The sequence below is a fragment of the Aspergillus affinis genome (assembly GCF_023601865.1).
Source record: "Aspergillus affinis strain CMG 70 chromosome Unknown NODE_197_length_41918_cov_84_901460, whole genome shotgun sequence".
Classification (NCBI taxonomy): domain Eukaryota; kingdom Fungi; phylum Ascomycota; class Eurotiomycetes; order Eurotiales; family Aspergillaceae; genus Aspergillus; species Aspergillus affinis.
Window position 1 is genome coordinate 26384 of NW_026515978.1, and position 15535 is coordinate 41918.

The window sequence follows — 15535 nt, forward strand, 5'->3', positions numbered from 1 at the left end:
TTCTTTTTCGGCAAAGGTCTTTCCGAGACTCATGCGGAGAACACTAAGAGATGTAATTTCTATCTGGTTGGGCATCCGATATGGAAGTGATCATCGTTGTGAAATGGTGATTCGTGGGATTTCACTGTTGAAATGCATCAGTTTGCGGGGCAATCCATCCTACCCAAAGTATGAAGGACAGCCTACGATGTGATTCTTTCAGTACTATGTCCGGTTCACAGTCACTCTGCAAAGAGATGCACCATTGCAATGCATCCATTCTCCGCCTGGCTTAAGTTATGGTTCTTTTCTTCCCTTCTAGGCATCCATACAGGCATACTCCGGAGCTGAGACAAACGCACAGGTCAAGCACACCCTAGACGAAACAACGTACTACACAGACATACAATGGAGCAGCCACAACACAACAATTACCCGGACGAAGAACACGCACCGCTATATCCTCCAGCCCCCCAAAACCAACAATTCGGATTTCGAACTCACTGCCAGGTTCTCCACCACCAAGCACAACCAATCCTCACACCCATCTTCAAGCACCAACACCATCACGTCGCGCTGCAAGCACTGGTGGAAAGCATACTGGGAAACCGGCGCCTTCCTAGACCTGACATCCACGCCGCATCATCCTCTCCCAGTACCTCGTTGCCGTCAACGGTGCCGGAAACGACCCGCCCCAGGAATCCGGCCTCGTCAACAACGGCTGGTACGGCAAATTCCATCTACAGATGTACCTCTGGCACTCAGCGCACTGGATCCCCTGGGGTAAACAGCACCTCCTCGACCGTAGTATCGGCGTCTACGAACGGTTTCTAGCATCCTCGCAAGCCAGAGCCCAGAAGCAGGGCTACGACGCCGCTCGATGAGGTAAAATGAGTGACCCGAATGGGAGGTCTGCGCCAGGGGAGATCAATTCTCTCCTGATATGGCAGCAACCGCATGTATTCTACTTTGCGGAGTTGGAGTATCGGTCTGCTGCAGCGGGGAGCTTAAAGGCGCGAGATGCGATGCGGGTTTTTACGAAGTGGGATGCACTTCTGACTCAGTCGGCTGATTTCATGGTTTATTTCGCATTCTGGAACTCGTCGACCGGGTTTTATGATCTAGGTCCGCCTATGTATCCGGTCTCGGAGAATACACCGCCGAACAGCACCCGCAGTCCGACGTTCGAGCTGACCTATTGGTATTTTGGGATCGACGTGGCGATCCGCTGGAAAGAGAGGTTAGGACAATCTGTCCCGAATAGGTGGGAGCATGTCCTCGAGAACCTGGCGCCGTTGCCTACAGTGGAAGTAATCACCCTGTCTGGGAAGGAAGATATCACGTATACATTGTATGAAGGCATTCCTGATATGTGGACTGATCCTGAAACGGTAACGGATCACCCGGCACTTACGGGGATCTACGGGTTACTGCCTCCTCTTGCGGTGGTGAACAGGACCATTGCCGCGGCCACCGCGGCGCAAGTCGCGCGGACATGGAATTTCACGGATTGTTGGGGGTGGGATTTTCCTATGCTGGCCATAAATGCGGCTCGATTAGGCAATGTCGAGGCTGCGGCGAGGTACCTGGTTCATCCGAATTTTCAGTTTGGCGATGTCGGCATGCCGGTTGGGCCGATGCGCAATGTGCCCACGCCGTATTCCCCTAGTAGTGCGGGACTATTACTCGCCGCGGGAATGCTGGCGGGAGGTTGGGAGAAAGCGAATGACACAATCTTGCAGAGAATCCCTGGCTTTCCGGTCGAATGGAATGCCTTGGCTGAGGGATTCTTGCCGATGTTTTGAATTGTAAGGACTGCCAGAGGTATGGCCCTGCAGGCCTGTAAGTGAGGGGGAATTAGATCAGAGCGCAACAGATTATCGTGAGAAACCGTGAATTGCATACGTGCAAAGCGTGCCGTAAAGTCTAGGCTATTCTATGGCATAGGTGGTGAATGGCCAACATAGATTTCGGCAGCGGGATTCAAAAACCCAAGATATAGTACTCAAGAATAAAATAGAAGGGGTATGTACGGTATGATTTTGCGAGCACACAGTTGTAGGGGTGACAACCTCAAAACAGAATTAAATCAAATCGAAAGCGTTTATTTGGAGCGCTTGTAGATCTTGGACACGAACGTCTCAAAGACCTCCTTCTTCAGGCCTTCCGACTCGTCGACAGTAGCAATCTTGGTGCGCAGCTCATCAACGGTCTTCTCCTCGTACTCCCGGTACACCTGCTCCAAGTCAAGATCCTTGTAGATCTGCTTGACCTTGGCCTCCAGCTCGCTGTTTTTGCGACCGTAGGCCTCGTCGAGGGTCTTACGCTGCTCCTCGTTGCAGCGCTTCAAAGCCTGGTTGACCAACCACGAGCACTTGTTGTCCTGGATATCCGTTCCAATCTTGCCAATGAAGGCGGGGTCGCCGTAGGCGTCCAGGTAGTCGTCCTGGACCTGGAAGTACTGACCCAAGGGGATGAGGATGTCATGGGCCTGACGGAGGTTCTCAGGGGTGGCGAGCTGGAGGTAGTGCAGGGCCAGCGCGATGGGGAGGTAGAAGCTGTAGTAAGCGGTCTTGTAGGTGACGATGAACATGTACTTGTCCAGGGAGAAGTTGTCGAGGTTGACGTTGTCCTCGGGGGCGGTGATGAGATCGCACAGCTGCCCCAGCTCTGTCTGCCAGGTGGTCTCCTGGAAGAGTTCGACCAGGTCGATGTAGGAGGGGTGCGAGCGGAAATGCTTGCGCAGGATCACATAAATGGAGGATTCCAGCATGAACGCATCGTTGATCGCGACCAGGCCGACGCCCTGCTGGCGGTACCAGCAGGGCTGGCCGCGGCGGGTGATCGACCCGTCCATAATGTCGTCGCTGACCAGGAAGAAGGCCTGGAGGAGCTCGGTGAGCCAGCCCAGGGTGCTGAGGTGCTTGAACTGCTCGTCGGTCAGGGGCTTGTTCAGGAGAGCGAGACCGGTGTCGGGGACGGAAAGTCCACGGTTTAGCTTGCCACCGGGGACGTTGACGTTGAGGGCCTGGTCACATTACGGAATCAATCAGTATGACAGTGCAGAAAATGGGGTGCTGGGAACTCCAAGTCCCCGAGGGCGAGTCTGGCAGTCGAACCTTCTCAAACCATTGCATGGCATTGTCGGGCAAATTGTATTTCTTGGCATGAGCAAGGATATCCTGGGCCAATGAGGGGAAAATGGCCTCGAAGGCGGCGCGGTCTGTGGTGGAAGCCATTCTGGGGGAGGAGGAGGAGCGAAGTGACGCGGTGGAGTAGAGGAGGAGAGATTGGAGGAGGGGGAAAGAAGAGAAGCAGAGGAGCGAGGGGAGGCGAAGAGGAGAACAATAATTCCATTCCCATAGAGGCAGTGATTGTTGTTGCGGCCTTAGGCCCCTCTATTTGCTCTATTTGCTCTGTTTGCTCTGTTTGCTCCGGTGGCATGCGGGTCCCCAATCGGGATTCTCCCGCTGCTCATACTTCCCTGGCCTGGCATCTTCCTTCTTTCGCTTCATCACCCTCTCTCCCCCTCACTCCCAGTCGGCCTCCTCGCAGAGCTGCATCTCCACCATGGCGGCTCAATTCACCGACGAAAATATCCAGGAACTCAAGTTCCGCCTGGAGGATGCCGCAATCAAATGCTCCGAGCGTTGTTTGTATCAATCCGCGAAATGGTACGCCCGCGGCTGATGGTCTTGTTTTGGTTTTCCTTGAGACGCCTCAACGAATTAACAGATGAGATGCGTTGCACTATCTAGGGCGGCGGAAATGCTAGACTCCATCCTTCCGATTAGTCAGTACGACACCGATCCCGAATCGCCGATGGATATCGCCGATGCGCCTGCAATTCCTCCGAATCCTTACCTCCGCACCCAGGACCCTGCCGAAGCTGCGCTGGAGGCTCAGGAATCCTACAAGTACCTCTTGGCAAAGTCATACTTCGACACGCGCGAATACGACCGATGCGCCGCCGTTTTCCTTCCCCCGACGATCCCTCCCGTGCCGCTGTCCACAACGTCCCCGAACAACCCTAAATCGAGAGAGTCGTTAACGCCGCAGAAGGGGAAATCGAAAGCGTCGCCGTACGCGGGGGTTAAGGAGAACAGCGCGACGCGTAACCCGTACCCCAAGCTCAGTCAGAAGGCCCTGTTCCTGTCATTATACGCGAAATACCTGGCCGGAGAGAAGCGCAAGGATGAGGAAACTGAAATGGTGCTCGGCCCCGCGGACGGCGGCACGACGGCCAATCGCGAACTACCGGATATCGCGCGAGGGTTGGAGGGATGGTTGACTGAACGTCGTGAGAAAGGACAGGGCGAGAGCAGCCAAGGGTGGCTGGAGTACCTCTACGGCGTCATTCTTCTCAAAGGACGGAACGAGGAGGAAGCGAAGAAATGGCTTATGAGAAGTGTTCATCTGAATCCATTCCACTGGGGAGCTTGGCAGGAGTTGAATGACCTGCTTGCCAGTCCGGAAGATGTACGGCCTTTGAAAAATGATATTAGTGATTGGATGGCTAACTTTGGACAGTTGAAACATGTCATTGATATCTCCCCGCAGAATATCATGACGCTCATCTTCCATGTGCATTGCAGCCAGGAGCTATACCAGGCCACAGAGGAAACATATCACGCCCTGTCGGAGCTCGAGACTATATTCCCTACCAGCGCGTTCTTAAAGACCCAGCGAGCCCTACTGTACTACCATTCAAAAGGTATTATCTCCATCACGCGCTGCGGAGCCATCATCACTAACAATACCTACCTGTAGACTTCGAAGAAGCATCGCACATTTTCACAGAAATACTCATCACCTCCCCCCACCGCCTCGACAGTCTCGATCACTATTCCAACATTCTATACGTCATGGGCGCGCGCCCCCAGCTTGCCTTCGTCGCGCAAGTCGCAACCGCTACAGACAAATTCCGACCCGAAACATGCTGTGTAGTCGGAAACTACTATTCTCTTAAGTCTGAGCACGAAAAAGCAGTCATGTACTTCCGTCGCGCCCTCACTTTAGACCGCAACTTCCTGTCCGCCTGGACCCTCATGGGCCACGAATACATCGAAATGAAAAACACACACGCCGCTATCGAATCCTACCGCCGAGCCGTCGACGTCAACCGCAAAGACTACCGTGCCTGGTACGGTCTCGGTCAAGCCTACGAAGTCCTCGACATGTCCTTCTATGCCTTATTCTACTACCAACGCGCCGCCGCGCTCCGACCCTACGACCCGAAGATGTGGCAAGCTGTCGGATCATGCTACGCCAAAATGGGCCGCATCGAGCAGAGCATCAAAGCTTTGAAACGCGCCCTCGTCGCAGGCTCATATTACGCTGAAGATACCGCCTCCAACGCCAGCGGCATGCCCGTAGCATCCAACCGGAAGATCCTCGACCCCGAAACTCTCCACCAAATCGCCACGCTCTACGAACGACTCGGCGACGAGGATGAAGCGGCCGCGTTCATGGAACTCACGCTGCAGCAAGAAACCGGCCAGATGCCCGTCGAAGAAGAGTCCGAGTCCTCGGAAAATGAGAATGACGACGAAAACGACGAGCAATCCGCCGCTGGCGAGCGCTCGGGCCGTCGTCGCGCAGGGCACGGCAATTCCATGGCTAGTCAAAATAATGAAGACGACGACACATGGCACGGGACTGGCGTTACGGCGACTACATCTAAAGCTAGACTATGGCTTGCGCGGTGGTCGTTACGGACTGGGGACCTTGAGCGCGCTGATCAACTAGCGAGCGAGTTGTGTCAGGACGGAGTTGAGGTCGAGGAGGCAAAGGCATTAATGAGGGATGTCAGGGCTAGACAGGAGGGGGATCAGTCTTGAGCTGACGGTCAGTCGGGCAGTTGTTTAGAGCGCTTTCTTTCGTGTTTTGTATCAGTATGGGCTAGCGAGGCGTTTTATTTATTGCTTCCGATGGCAGCGATAATTTGTTAAATGCATTTTCATGGTTATAGACATATTGAGAACGGCTTCCACCGTCATGATAAACAGTAGTATATCGTGTTACTACTCCATAGCTGTAAAGTTTGAGAGACTAGGGTACAAGGAACCAAGCATTTCGTCGATCCACAGCTCTACCTGGCATTTATGTGCCATTACCGATGTTCTAAACGAACAAACAAGCGATTCAGGAGACTCCAACCCCCCCTAGACAAAACACCTCCCTCCTATCGAATACCACAGAGATAGAGAACCTAGGTAGATCTCCTTCCATCCCATGAGGTGTAGTACCAGTTTCTTCCCCGGCACCGAAACTGACACCGTTCTCTGCGCCTGGGTCGTTAAGCTTCTGCCCTGACCGTGTTTGAGCTGCATTTGGCATCGGCGTGCAGGGAATTTCTGAACACGATGGAACTCCATCCGAATAACCTTGCTTTCTCGTCGCTCTATTCTTCTCTTCAATTATCCGGTTCGTGTCAGGAAAACTGACTGTGTTCGTATCCCATTTCACACACGCGTAGAAATACTCCCGCGCGATATCCGACCATGTTTCCTGAAGATTGAATCTGATATCATCCGCTGGGGCGGGTATTTCGAGAAACGCCGAGTCGAAGATTAAGATCTTGCCCGGTGGAGAGTGGGCATGGAGGTGTTGGCGATGGAGGGTTCTGCTGAGTGTGAACAGGAACAGACCCAGGGGTGTTTGTTGGGTGTTTAGGAGAATGAGGCCTAGAGATGACATGGATTGAAGGGTTTGGAGGAATATCGCTAGGGAAGAGATTGTGGGGAGTGTGGTGGCGAGGATGTTTTCGTCGTTGTTCTTGCTGGCGTTGGAGTATATTGGGATGGTGGATAAGGGGTTTTTGGGGTGAGTCTGAGTCTTGGAGGCGTGAGGGGCGCTGGGAATTGTCTCGGACTTGGTTACTTGGTTTCCTGTTGTTTTTGGTTCTTTGCTCTGTGATTTGAACTCGTTCGAGTGGTCGAGATTTTCAGGATACTCAGTGTGCCGTAAAGGTAGAGTGGTGGGTTTGGGATCCATGTTTGATGTCGATATAGCTGTAGAGTCTTTGCGTTGGCGAGAGCTTTGGTTTGGAATATTCTCAGAGCTAGTCAGCAAGTGTCCAGCGGGATCAGATACATTAGACCGTGGACTGGATGACCTCGAGGCGTCGACATAGATCGGAATCTGGGTTGTACCTGAACGATATGCCCCGCCAGATTGTCCAGGGTTACACACAGTCGCAGACGCGGACGAAGTTGGCGGAGACGAGGCAGTTGTCGAGACCACGCTTTGCGATCGATCAATTATGTACTTGGATGACCCCTCGCCCAGCTTCAATCGTTTCGACCACTGCTGTTCCTGCGCCAGCTCCTCGGAGGGGATTGCTCGAGCTTCGTCCGCTAGAAGCTGCAGTTCTGTGAAAGAGGCTGCTTCCTCGAAAGAGCGATCCGAGTGAATCTTCAGGATTCTGGGGAACCGAAGAGTGAAATATCTGGCACTGGAAGGCTTTTCGAACCCACCGCCTAGCATTTCGACGACAAATGGCTTCTTATATACGGTAGTCATACCCGGCAGACCACCATGTTCGATTTCTATATCAAACCCGTGATCATCTGAGTCAGTTGCGCAGGCACTGAACTCCCCAACTTGATTGAGGATTTGCATGTTTTGCGGACTGATGCCATTCCGGTCGACCACGTCAATCACTCGAAACCTCGGCTTGACATTGGATTGCAGAACACTGTCTTTGTTGACAAGACATCCAATGAAGAAATGTGTCCACAGTATCTTTTTATGGCGCTCTCTGAGTGCGACGGCATCTCGAGCATTGTACGACCCCCCAATGATCGTCAAGTCGACTGTATCGCCGAGCCCTGGAATGTAATCTTTCTTCAGCTTAATCCATCGGCCAAAGGAGCCGTTCGCTCCCCCAGTAAAGGTGAAGTAAGGATCCTCGCAGCCTTTCAGGACGAATCCCTCCCATCGCTCGGCGATGCCTTTGTCAAGAAGCGCTTCAAGTCGAGACTGACTGCCAGGATGTGAAAAATCCAGGACACGTTGGTCGGCTATATCAGCGCGGCCATTGATGAGTTTGACCAGGCTTTTGAGAAGCAGTCTTCTCTCTCGATGGGGTTTTCGCAGGCAAACATCGTCGTCAAGTAGTAGGACGTCAAAGAAGACAATCATCAGATGCTCATCAGGGTGCGGTCTTCTGGGGTTAGAATAGGTATGTTAAAACGACTGGAGCGAGGTAACTCACTGCGAATCATTTTCCGTGCCGATGAAAGTGCCAGATCGCGAGATATATTTACGCAGCTTATGAAAATCCATGATTCTACGGCGCACATCATTCCATACAACCAGCTCACCTTCCAGAATACACCGTCGCGAGAACTTGCAGTCCGGCATTTTCATTCTGAGGGACTCTTTGAGAACGTCCTGAATGCCAGCCCTGTCTTCCGTGGAATCCTTCCCACTCTTGGAGAAGATTTGGATGGAGTCGTGTGGCTTTGAGAGGTCGATATGAATCTGACAATATTCCCCATCATACTTCTTCTCTATACTCATCCGTCGACCATCAATCATCTGACAGCAGTGTTTAATACTGCGAGCTTTATAGTAATCCGGCCGTCCAATCTTAACCCCCGTCATCGGATACAGATGGTCCAGGGCTCTCGCGCCCAAATCCTGCGCCTGGCACGGTTCCGGATGCGCAGGGAAATACACCAACGGCTCCGTCCTCAGCATGCTCAACGCAGCCTCGAACGAGTTCTGAAACAGAAGCAGCCGCGGCAATAGGAAGTGAAGACTCCTCAGCGCTATTCCCTCAGGGACCACAACCGGATAGTAACACTTCAGTATCATGCGCGTCAGCCACTTCGCGTCCCGACTTCCCAGCCGGCGATAGATCGGGGACAGCGTCTCCTCGACACCCACAGCCGTTCGCTGTCGTCGCACCCTCGGGCCCGAGAACTTGCTCCGCGACGCGATCTGCGTTAACACGGCGTCAATATCCTCCACTGTGACTTCCTGTCCGTTGAGAATTTGGTTCTCAGCTTGCTTCATCACGTTTTCCACGCATTGCCCGAGATCCGCGCCCCCTTTTACTCGCCATTTTTCGAGCTCTTGGCGACGAGAGGACCCGAGGAGCAGACATCGTCCGATTACTCGCGACAGGGAGATATCCTGTAGCATGTATACCCTGTCGGTCCGCTTCTCGGGAAATAAACATGATAGGACGGCGAGCTGGTCTGTGTCTGCCTGGCGGAGCCGCTTGGCATGTTGTCTGAACCATAGACTGACGACGCGGGCATCTGGATCTGTGGATCGGGATTGGGTGGCGGCTTTAGTGATTCGATTGCTCTCGAGCGATGAGAGCAAATCGCACAGATGCTGAAATTGGAAACCCATATATACTGTTTTGAAATTGTTGGAGACCCAGGGTTTTGCTATGATAACTTCATTCTGGCGTCGTTTTGTTTATATATCACGAGGACTTCGCTCTCGCTTCTAACAAGAATTACAGATGATGGAAAGCACTTGAACGCAAAAGGATCGTAGGATGTGTGATTCAGGACACGATGCCGTCGGGACTCACGCGAGACTGCGTCCATGGATCGCGAGACCACGTGATCTGAACCAGACTAAAGCAAACATCACTCAATGAGGTAATGTAGTTGACACGATCCAGTATTGCTAGTGATAATAGCAGCTTATGATAGCATACATGAGACACACGGCAACGTCGTCCGTGCGCTGGCACTGTGATAGATTGAAGATTCCCAAAGAACGTAACCCCGTAGAAATGAGCAACACCACCAAAAACTCCGAGCTTTTAAACGTGAAATATATGGTATGAGAAGGAAAAGAGGGTGGATCATGGAGGGCATAAAGCGGCGTTTACAAGATACCCTGCTTTTGAAGACTGGTGATCTGTTAGTATTCTGTCCATAAGTCAATTGAGGGCAAGGGGAAACGTACTCAAGATAGATCCTCTCCGGCATCACGTTGCCCTCTGCATCCTCCATCTGCACCACGTTATCTTTGTGCTCTCGGTCCTTCTTGCGATCCTGCTCGAGCTTCTCCCACAGCCGAATGGCGTCTTCGATCCGGGTGATTTCACGGAAGAGGTTGGTGTTCGACGTGATTCCTAGGCACTTCAGACCGAAGATGTGCAGAGCCTCCGAGAAATGCTTGTCAAAAGCACGACGACCCATGTATACGAAGTTTCCGCAAATCTCACAGGGGTACTCAACACCCAGCCCGTGCAGTTTGTAAAGCCAGTAGGGAATCGGCTTGCCGTCCCAGGCCAGAGGAAGCTTGAGAGGATTGTAAATGCGATCATCTCCCTCGTCATCAGATTGATCACCTCCTTGAGCATCGCCCACGTTTTCAGATTCAGCAAGCAACGCCTCCAGTTCGAACTGGCGCTCTCGCTCCGTCATACCCTGCTTCCGCTCCACATTGATCCGAGTAGCTTGGCGCTCGCCGCTCAGGGCTTGTGCCAGCAACCGAACGCGGTGCTCACGCTCCGCGACAGCGCGCTCTTTCAAGCGATGGGTCACAGAGTTTGCACCTCCGACCGAAGCGGCCGGCCGGTCGCCAAAATCACCAGCAGCCTTGCGGGCCTCGGCAGCGCGGACGTGCTTCTTGCCAGTCAAATGGTTCTTGTAGACGTTCTCGTTCTTGAACTCCTTTTCGCAGTCGGCGCACCAGATACCTTCCCCGGTTCCTTCGGTCTTGGGGCCTTGAGTCCCGTCTTCGGCTTTCTCCTCCGTCCACCCGGGGACTTCATTCGCGCTCCACTGCTGCTCGAACTGCTCATCAAAGCTGGCAAACAGCTTCCCGAGATCCTGCAAAGGCCGCACCTTCTTAATGAACTCCTCCAGGTAGTTGGCCAGCTCCCCCGCATACCGGAAATACGTATCCGACAGCTTATTAGTCCGCTTGATCGTCAACTGCGGTGGCGTAAAGGCATCGAACACATCGAGGTATTGCACGTACGTCAACCTCTTCACCCCAGGCAAGTTGAGGTACTGTTCATGCAACATCGTCAGATCCAAGAACTGTCCGTAGCCTTCTTCGCCCGTAAACATGTGATCGATATCCAAGCCCAGCGGCTCGCCTTCGCCAGGCTGGCGGCGCTTGTATGCCCGCTCCAGGTTCTCAACCGGCTCGTTAGGATAACGGCGGTGGAAATCTTTGATCTCATCTAGCTGCTTGTAGAACTCCTCGAACTGCTCACCGGTCGAGATCGATTGGATTTCCTTCTCGCGCGCACCGTCCGCATCTTTGTAGATATCGAGGAGCCGGTTCGACTGTTCGTCAATGCGGGTGAGGAAATGGGAGATTTCGTGATCGCGCACTAGGCGATCGCGAATCTAAACGTAGAAAATGACAGTTAGCTCTCTGTTCCTGTGAAGGTATGCATTTGGGGGATTTTCTTGGTGAAACTCACGTTGCGAGGTTCATCCCCGACGCGGTCGGCAACAGCTTGCTCTAACCGTTCCAAATCCTCATGAATGAATCGCTGATCTTCGAGAACCATCGTGAAACAAGGACGCACACGAACGACGTAACGGCCCTTGGTGTAAATGGTGGTGCTGGAACGTTGGACCGGGAAGTCGCCGCCGCTGCTCGAGAGAGCTTTGCGGGCAAGAGGTCTCCATCACGTGATCGCGGGCGGTGGCACTCGAAAAGTCGCGCCGGAGAACGGGTTTCACAACCACTACTGACGACTTCATTCACCACTCACGATTGCCTGAATTGTGGGATTTTGTCATTTGAAAAGTCTGAGGCATCCGGTGTATTCAAAATGGCGGACGGTATCGATCGACGAGCTGATGGTATGAACTGGATCACCCCAGATTTGGCACAAAGAGATCGAGCTTGAGTAACTGACAGCGCAAATTTAGACCGCATGGAGTTCAACACCTCTAAGGAGGTGACGGTCGCTCCGACCTTCGAGGATATGCACTTGAAGGAGAGCCTCCTCCGTGGTATTTACGCATACGGTTACGAGTCTCCCTCCGCGGTGCAGTCGCGTGCGATTGTCCAGATCTGTAAAGGTCGCGACACCATTGCCCAGGCGCAATCTGGTACCGGTAAGACGGCGACGTTCGCGATCAGTATTCTGCAGGTTATCGACACCGTTGTCCGAGAGAGTCAAGGTACGTGGATCGAATGTTCCTATAAACCCAGCGGTGATGGTGGTGGGGTTGGGGTTTTCAGCAACTCATTGTCGACTTAGCGCTCGTCCTCTCGCCCACTCGCGAACTTGCGACTCAAATCCAGTCCGTCATCATGGCCCTCGGCGACTACATGAACGTGCAGTGCCACGCCTGTATCGGAGGCACGAACATTGGTGAAGACATCCGGAAGTTAGATTATGGGCAGCATGTTGTCTCGGGTACCCCCGGTCGAGTCGCGGACATGATCCGCCGACGCCACCTGCGCACTCGCAACATCAAGATGCTCGTTCTCGATGAGGCCGACGAGCTCCTAAACCGCGGATTCCGCGAACAGATCTACGATGTCTACCGCTATCTGCCGCCCGCTACGCAGGTCGTCGTGGTCTCCGCTACCCTGCCGTACGACGTGCTCGACATGACCACGAAATTCATGACCGACCCGGTCCGCGTCCTGGTTAAGCGTGACGAATTGACTCTCGAGGGTATCAAGCAGTACTTCATTGCTGTGGAGAAGGAGGAATGGAAATTCGACACTCTCTGCGATCTCTACGATACTTTGACTATCACCCAGGCCGTTATCTTCTGCAACACCCGGAGGAAGGTCGACTGGTTGACGGATAAGATGCGCGAGGCCAACTTTACCGTCTCCAGTATGCACGGCGAGATGCCGCAGAAGGAGCGTGACAGCATCATGCAGGACTTCCGTCAGGGTAACTCACGTGTGTTGATCTCTACGGACGTCTGGGCGCGTGGTATCGATGTGCAGCAGGTGTCGTTGGTCATTAACTACGACCTGCCCACGAACCGTGAGAACTACATCCACCGTATCGGTCGGAGTGGTCGTTTCGGAAGAAAGGGTGTTGCCATCAACTTCGTCACTAGCGACGACGTGCGCATCCTTCGTGACATTGAACTGTACTACTCTACGCAGATCGACGAGATGCCTATGAACGGTACGTCTAACATGCCTATCCGCAAAAGGAAAAGAAAAAAGCAAGCAAGAAAGAGAAAACTAACAACCCTTTGCAGTCGCCGACCTTCTCTCCTAATCAACGCTCACGGCTCAAAACACCTTGGACCCTCGAATAAGTCCTGGCATGCTTCTGGATGAAACCGAAAATCAAACCCTACCTAGCTCTACAAAATACCATCCCTCCTCGACCCACCCAGGCCAACAAACCAAAGAGCTAGACAGGTAGCCACTAGATACCTTTACCCACCTTATGATCTCAAGGCCCCCATAAAAAGAAAAAGAAAAGGAAAAAGGAAGGAACCAAACCAGCGTGGAGGAAACGGGAAATGAACAAAAATAGTGAGCCGCCCTACCATTTCCACTTCACCAATCCTCAAACAACACTTCCATCTTTTCCAAATCCAGTTTCACCCAAGCTAAGGCTATCTCAGACGAAAATCAAGGAATGAAAAAGCAGTCAGCTGCTAGGTGATTTGGATTCCGTTTTGCAATTTTTCTTCACTTATCTCGTGTTCTATTTGTCTGTTTTACGGCGTTCAGTTGAGTTGGGGTTTTATTTTAATTGATTGATTGCTTTCCGAATCCGAATCCGAGTCAAATTCAATTCTTATTTATTTTATCTTGCTTGGCAGTGTTAACTATGAATACATGAATCTTTTATAAAAATCACTGTTTATTTTGAAAAGAAGTGAAAGCCGACATAGTTACGCAACTACGCTGTACAACTTGCGGAAACTGATTATATATATGAAAAGCAGTCCATAAATCAATGACGTTTCCGATGCCGAGTCTACAACTAGCAACCTGAGTAAGGACAGATTGACGATCTTAACAAAAAGACAAATCAGGAGTGAATGGGCACGAGAAGAAAGAGAGAACAGAATACCAAATTCACTCCGCCTGACCTTTCCGAGGAAGTTAACCCTGAACCATATCACCCAAAACCAGACACATCAAAAAAAAAAAATAAATAAATAAAAAATAACAAGGGGACGAGGGATTGCGGAGAAAGAGGTAGTTGTAGATGATGGTTAAGAGGGCAGAAAGAGGGGGAGAGGGAAAATGGAAACAAATGTATGATAGCGCCCATGTCGCGGCCATGCTGGATAAAGGGGATTAATGCTCGGTACACATGAATGTAGAACAAATATCAATTTGCGATACCAAAACGGTGGCGCCTGCTACCTGTATCGACGATCCCTGATAGACCAGGGAAATGAAACAATGTGTATATGCAGAACTGTTCAGGGTAAAAGAGAGAGAAATAGGAGATGGAAAATAGAAAAAAAAAGGTAACAGCGAAGGCAACAAGCAATGGGTCTTGGACTCCAAAAAAGCTCCAGGTATATTCCCATGAGATAGAGATGAGATTACCGGCCGAAAACAAAAAAAGTTCGCATACTGTAAGACAGGAGATGGGTCTCATTAAGGGGTGAATGTTGAACGTAAAGCACTTGTTCGCGCAAATCCACTGGTCGATACAGCTCGGTTTTTGCCCATCAAGGCATTAGGATGAGTATCACGTTCTCGGGTCCAGCTGCGGTGTGTTAATTGCTGCTGCCTATCCAGTGAACAAGGGACAAAGAACTTACATTCGGACCAGGCAATCGTCACCGGCCGTAGCAAACATGCCGGGATTTGTGGGGTTCCATGATATCGCATTGACACATCCCGAGATATGCCCCTCCAGGGTTTCCACAACCGTTCCGTTTTCTCTGTGCCAAATATAAACACGCGAGTCTGGATCCGAGTCAGCAACAATCAAGACTCCCGAGGGTCTCCGGTGTAACTTGCCTTCGCTCCCGCTGACCACAAAGTTCTCCACCGCTCCTCCAAAGGCGCTTCGGATAACAAAAGAACCCTGCTTCTGTCCTTGGAACCGTCGGATTACGTTGGTGGTGTCAATATCGATGAGCTGTATTTGGCCCTCTGACAGGTTCACCAGCATTTGGCGCGAGTCTTTGCTGACGGCAACAGACGTAGGCTTGCTCTTCAAGGGGAGACAATATTCCTCTTCGTGAGTCACGAAATTGTAAACGTGGATCTTTTCTTCGACATCTGCCGCCAACAATCGTCGACCGTCAGGGGTGATGACACAGTCTTGAACACGGAACCCGCCCGGCCACATGTAGATAGCATGGCCGCGTAAGCTCCAATGACATAGTTGCGAGCCCAAGTCGAGCGAAGCCGTCACAAAGGACTCTCCGTCGGCAGCCCAAGCCGCGGCTGTCACTGGTTGGCGATGATGATTGATGGTCAAGAGGCAGCGGCCCGTCTACAGCAAATAGTAAGCAACGGGTGATCACACGAGACAAAGAGAAAAAAAAAAAAAAAAAAAAAAAAAAAAAAAAAAAAAAAAAAAACAACAAACTTCCAAACCCGGTCTTTTTTTTAAGGGGAGGAGGTGATGTGTTTGTTATAATGCGGACTCCAG

The 15535-nt window shown here is 51.9% G+C and overlaps 7 protein-coding genes across 7 annotated transcripts; 3 read left to right on the top strand and 4 right to left on the bottom strand.

Annotated features, from left to right (window-relative positions):
* Window positions 1-869: 869 nt before the first annotated feature.
* Window positions 870-1784, top strand: KD926_003758 (uncharacterized protein; the record flags this gene model as incomplete). Its single annotated transcript, XM_053095001.1, has 1 exon — window positions 870-1784. One exon carries the CDS (start codon window positions 870-872, stop codon window positions 1782-1784), a length of 915 nt encoding a protein of 304 aa, XP_052950291.1.
* A 299-nt stretch (window positions 1785-2083) lies between these two features.
* On the bottom strand, window positions 2084-3218 carry erg20 (bifunctional (2E,6E)-farnesyl diphosphate synthase/dimethylallyltranstransferase; the record flags this gene model as incomplete). The annotated part of the gene is made up of 2 exons (XM_053095002.1): window positions 2084-3007; window positions 3099-3218. 2 exons carry the CDS (start codon window positions 3216-3218, stop codon window positions 2084-2086), a joined length of 1044 nt encoding a protein of 347 aa, XP_052950292.1.
* Window positions 3219-3549: 331 nt separating this feature from the next.
* Window positions 3550-5819, top strand: KD926_003760 (anaphase promoting complex subunit CDC23; the record flags this gene model as incomplete). The annotated part of the gene is made up of 3 exons (XM_053095003.1): window positions 3550-3653; window positions 3738-4693; window positions 4750-5819. The coding sequence occupies 3 exons, from the start codon at window positions 3550-3552 to the stop codon at window positions 5817-5819; spliced, it is 2130 nt and encodes a 709-aa protein (XP_052950293.1).
* Window positions 5820-6123: 304 nt separating this feature from the next.
* Window positions 6124-9348, bottom strand: KD926_003761 (ATP dependent DNA ligase domain protein; the record flags this gene model as incomplete). The annotated part of the gene is made up of 2 exons (XM_053095004.1): window positions 6124-8149; window positions 8198-9348. The coding sequence occupies 2 exons, from the start codon at window positions 9346-9348 to the stop codon at window positions 6124-6126; spliced, it is 3177 nt and encodes a 1058-aa protein (XP_052950294.1).
* A 489-nt stretch (window positions 9349-9837) lies between these two features.
* On the bottom strand, window positions 9838-11485 carry KD926_003762 (SF3a splicing factor complex subunit PRP9; the record flags this gene model as incomplete). Its single annotated transcript, XM_053095005.1, has 3 exons — window positions 9838-9862; window positions 9919-11318; window positions 11396-11485. The coding sequence occupies 3 exons, from the start codon at window positions 11483-11485 to the stop codon at window positions 9838-9840; spliced, it is 1515 nt and encodes a 504-aa protein (XP_052950295.1).
* Window positions 11486-11752: 267 nt separating this feature from the next.
* On the top strand, window positions 11753-13177 carry KD926_003763 (ATP-dependent RNA helicase eIF4A; the record flags this gene model as incomplete). The annotated part of the gene is made up of 4 exons (XM_053095006.1): window positions 11753-11783; window positions 11853-12107; window positions 12188-13081; window positions 13158-13177. The coding sequence occupies 4 exons, from the start codon at window positions 11753-11755 to the stop codon at window positions 13175-13177; spliced, it is 1200 nt and encodes a 399-aa protein (XP_052950296.1).
* Window positions 13178-14526: 1349 nt separating this feature from the next.
* Window positions 14527-15535, bottom strand: KD926_003764 (WD40 repeat domain-containing protein; the record flags this gene model as incomplete). Its single annotated transcript, XM_053095007.1, has 2 exons — window positions 14527-14638; window positions 14694-15535. Coding segments are annotated over 2 exons (795 nt in total), but the record flags the coding sequence as incomplete, so codon positions are not given.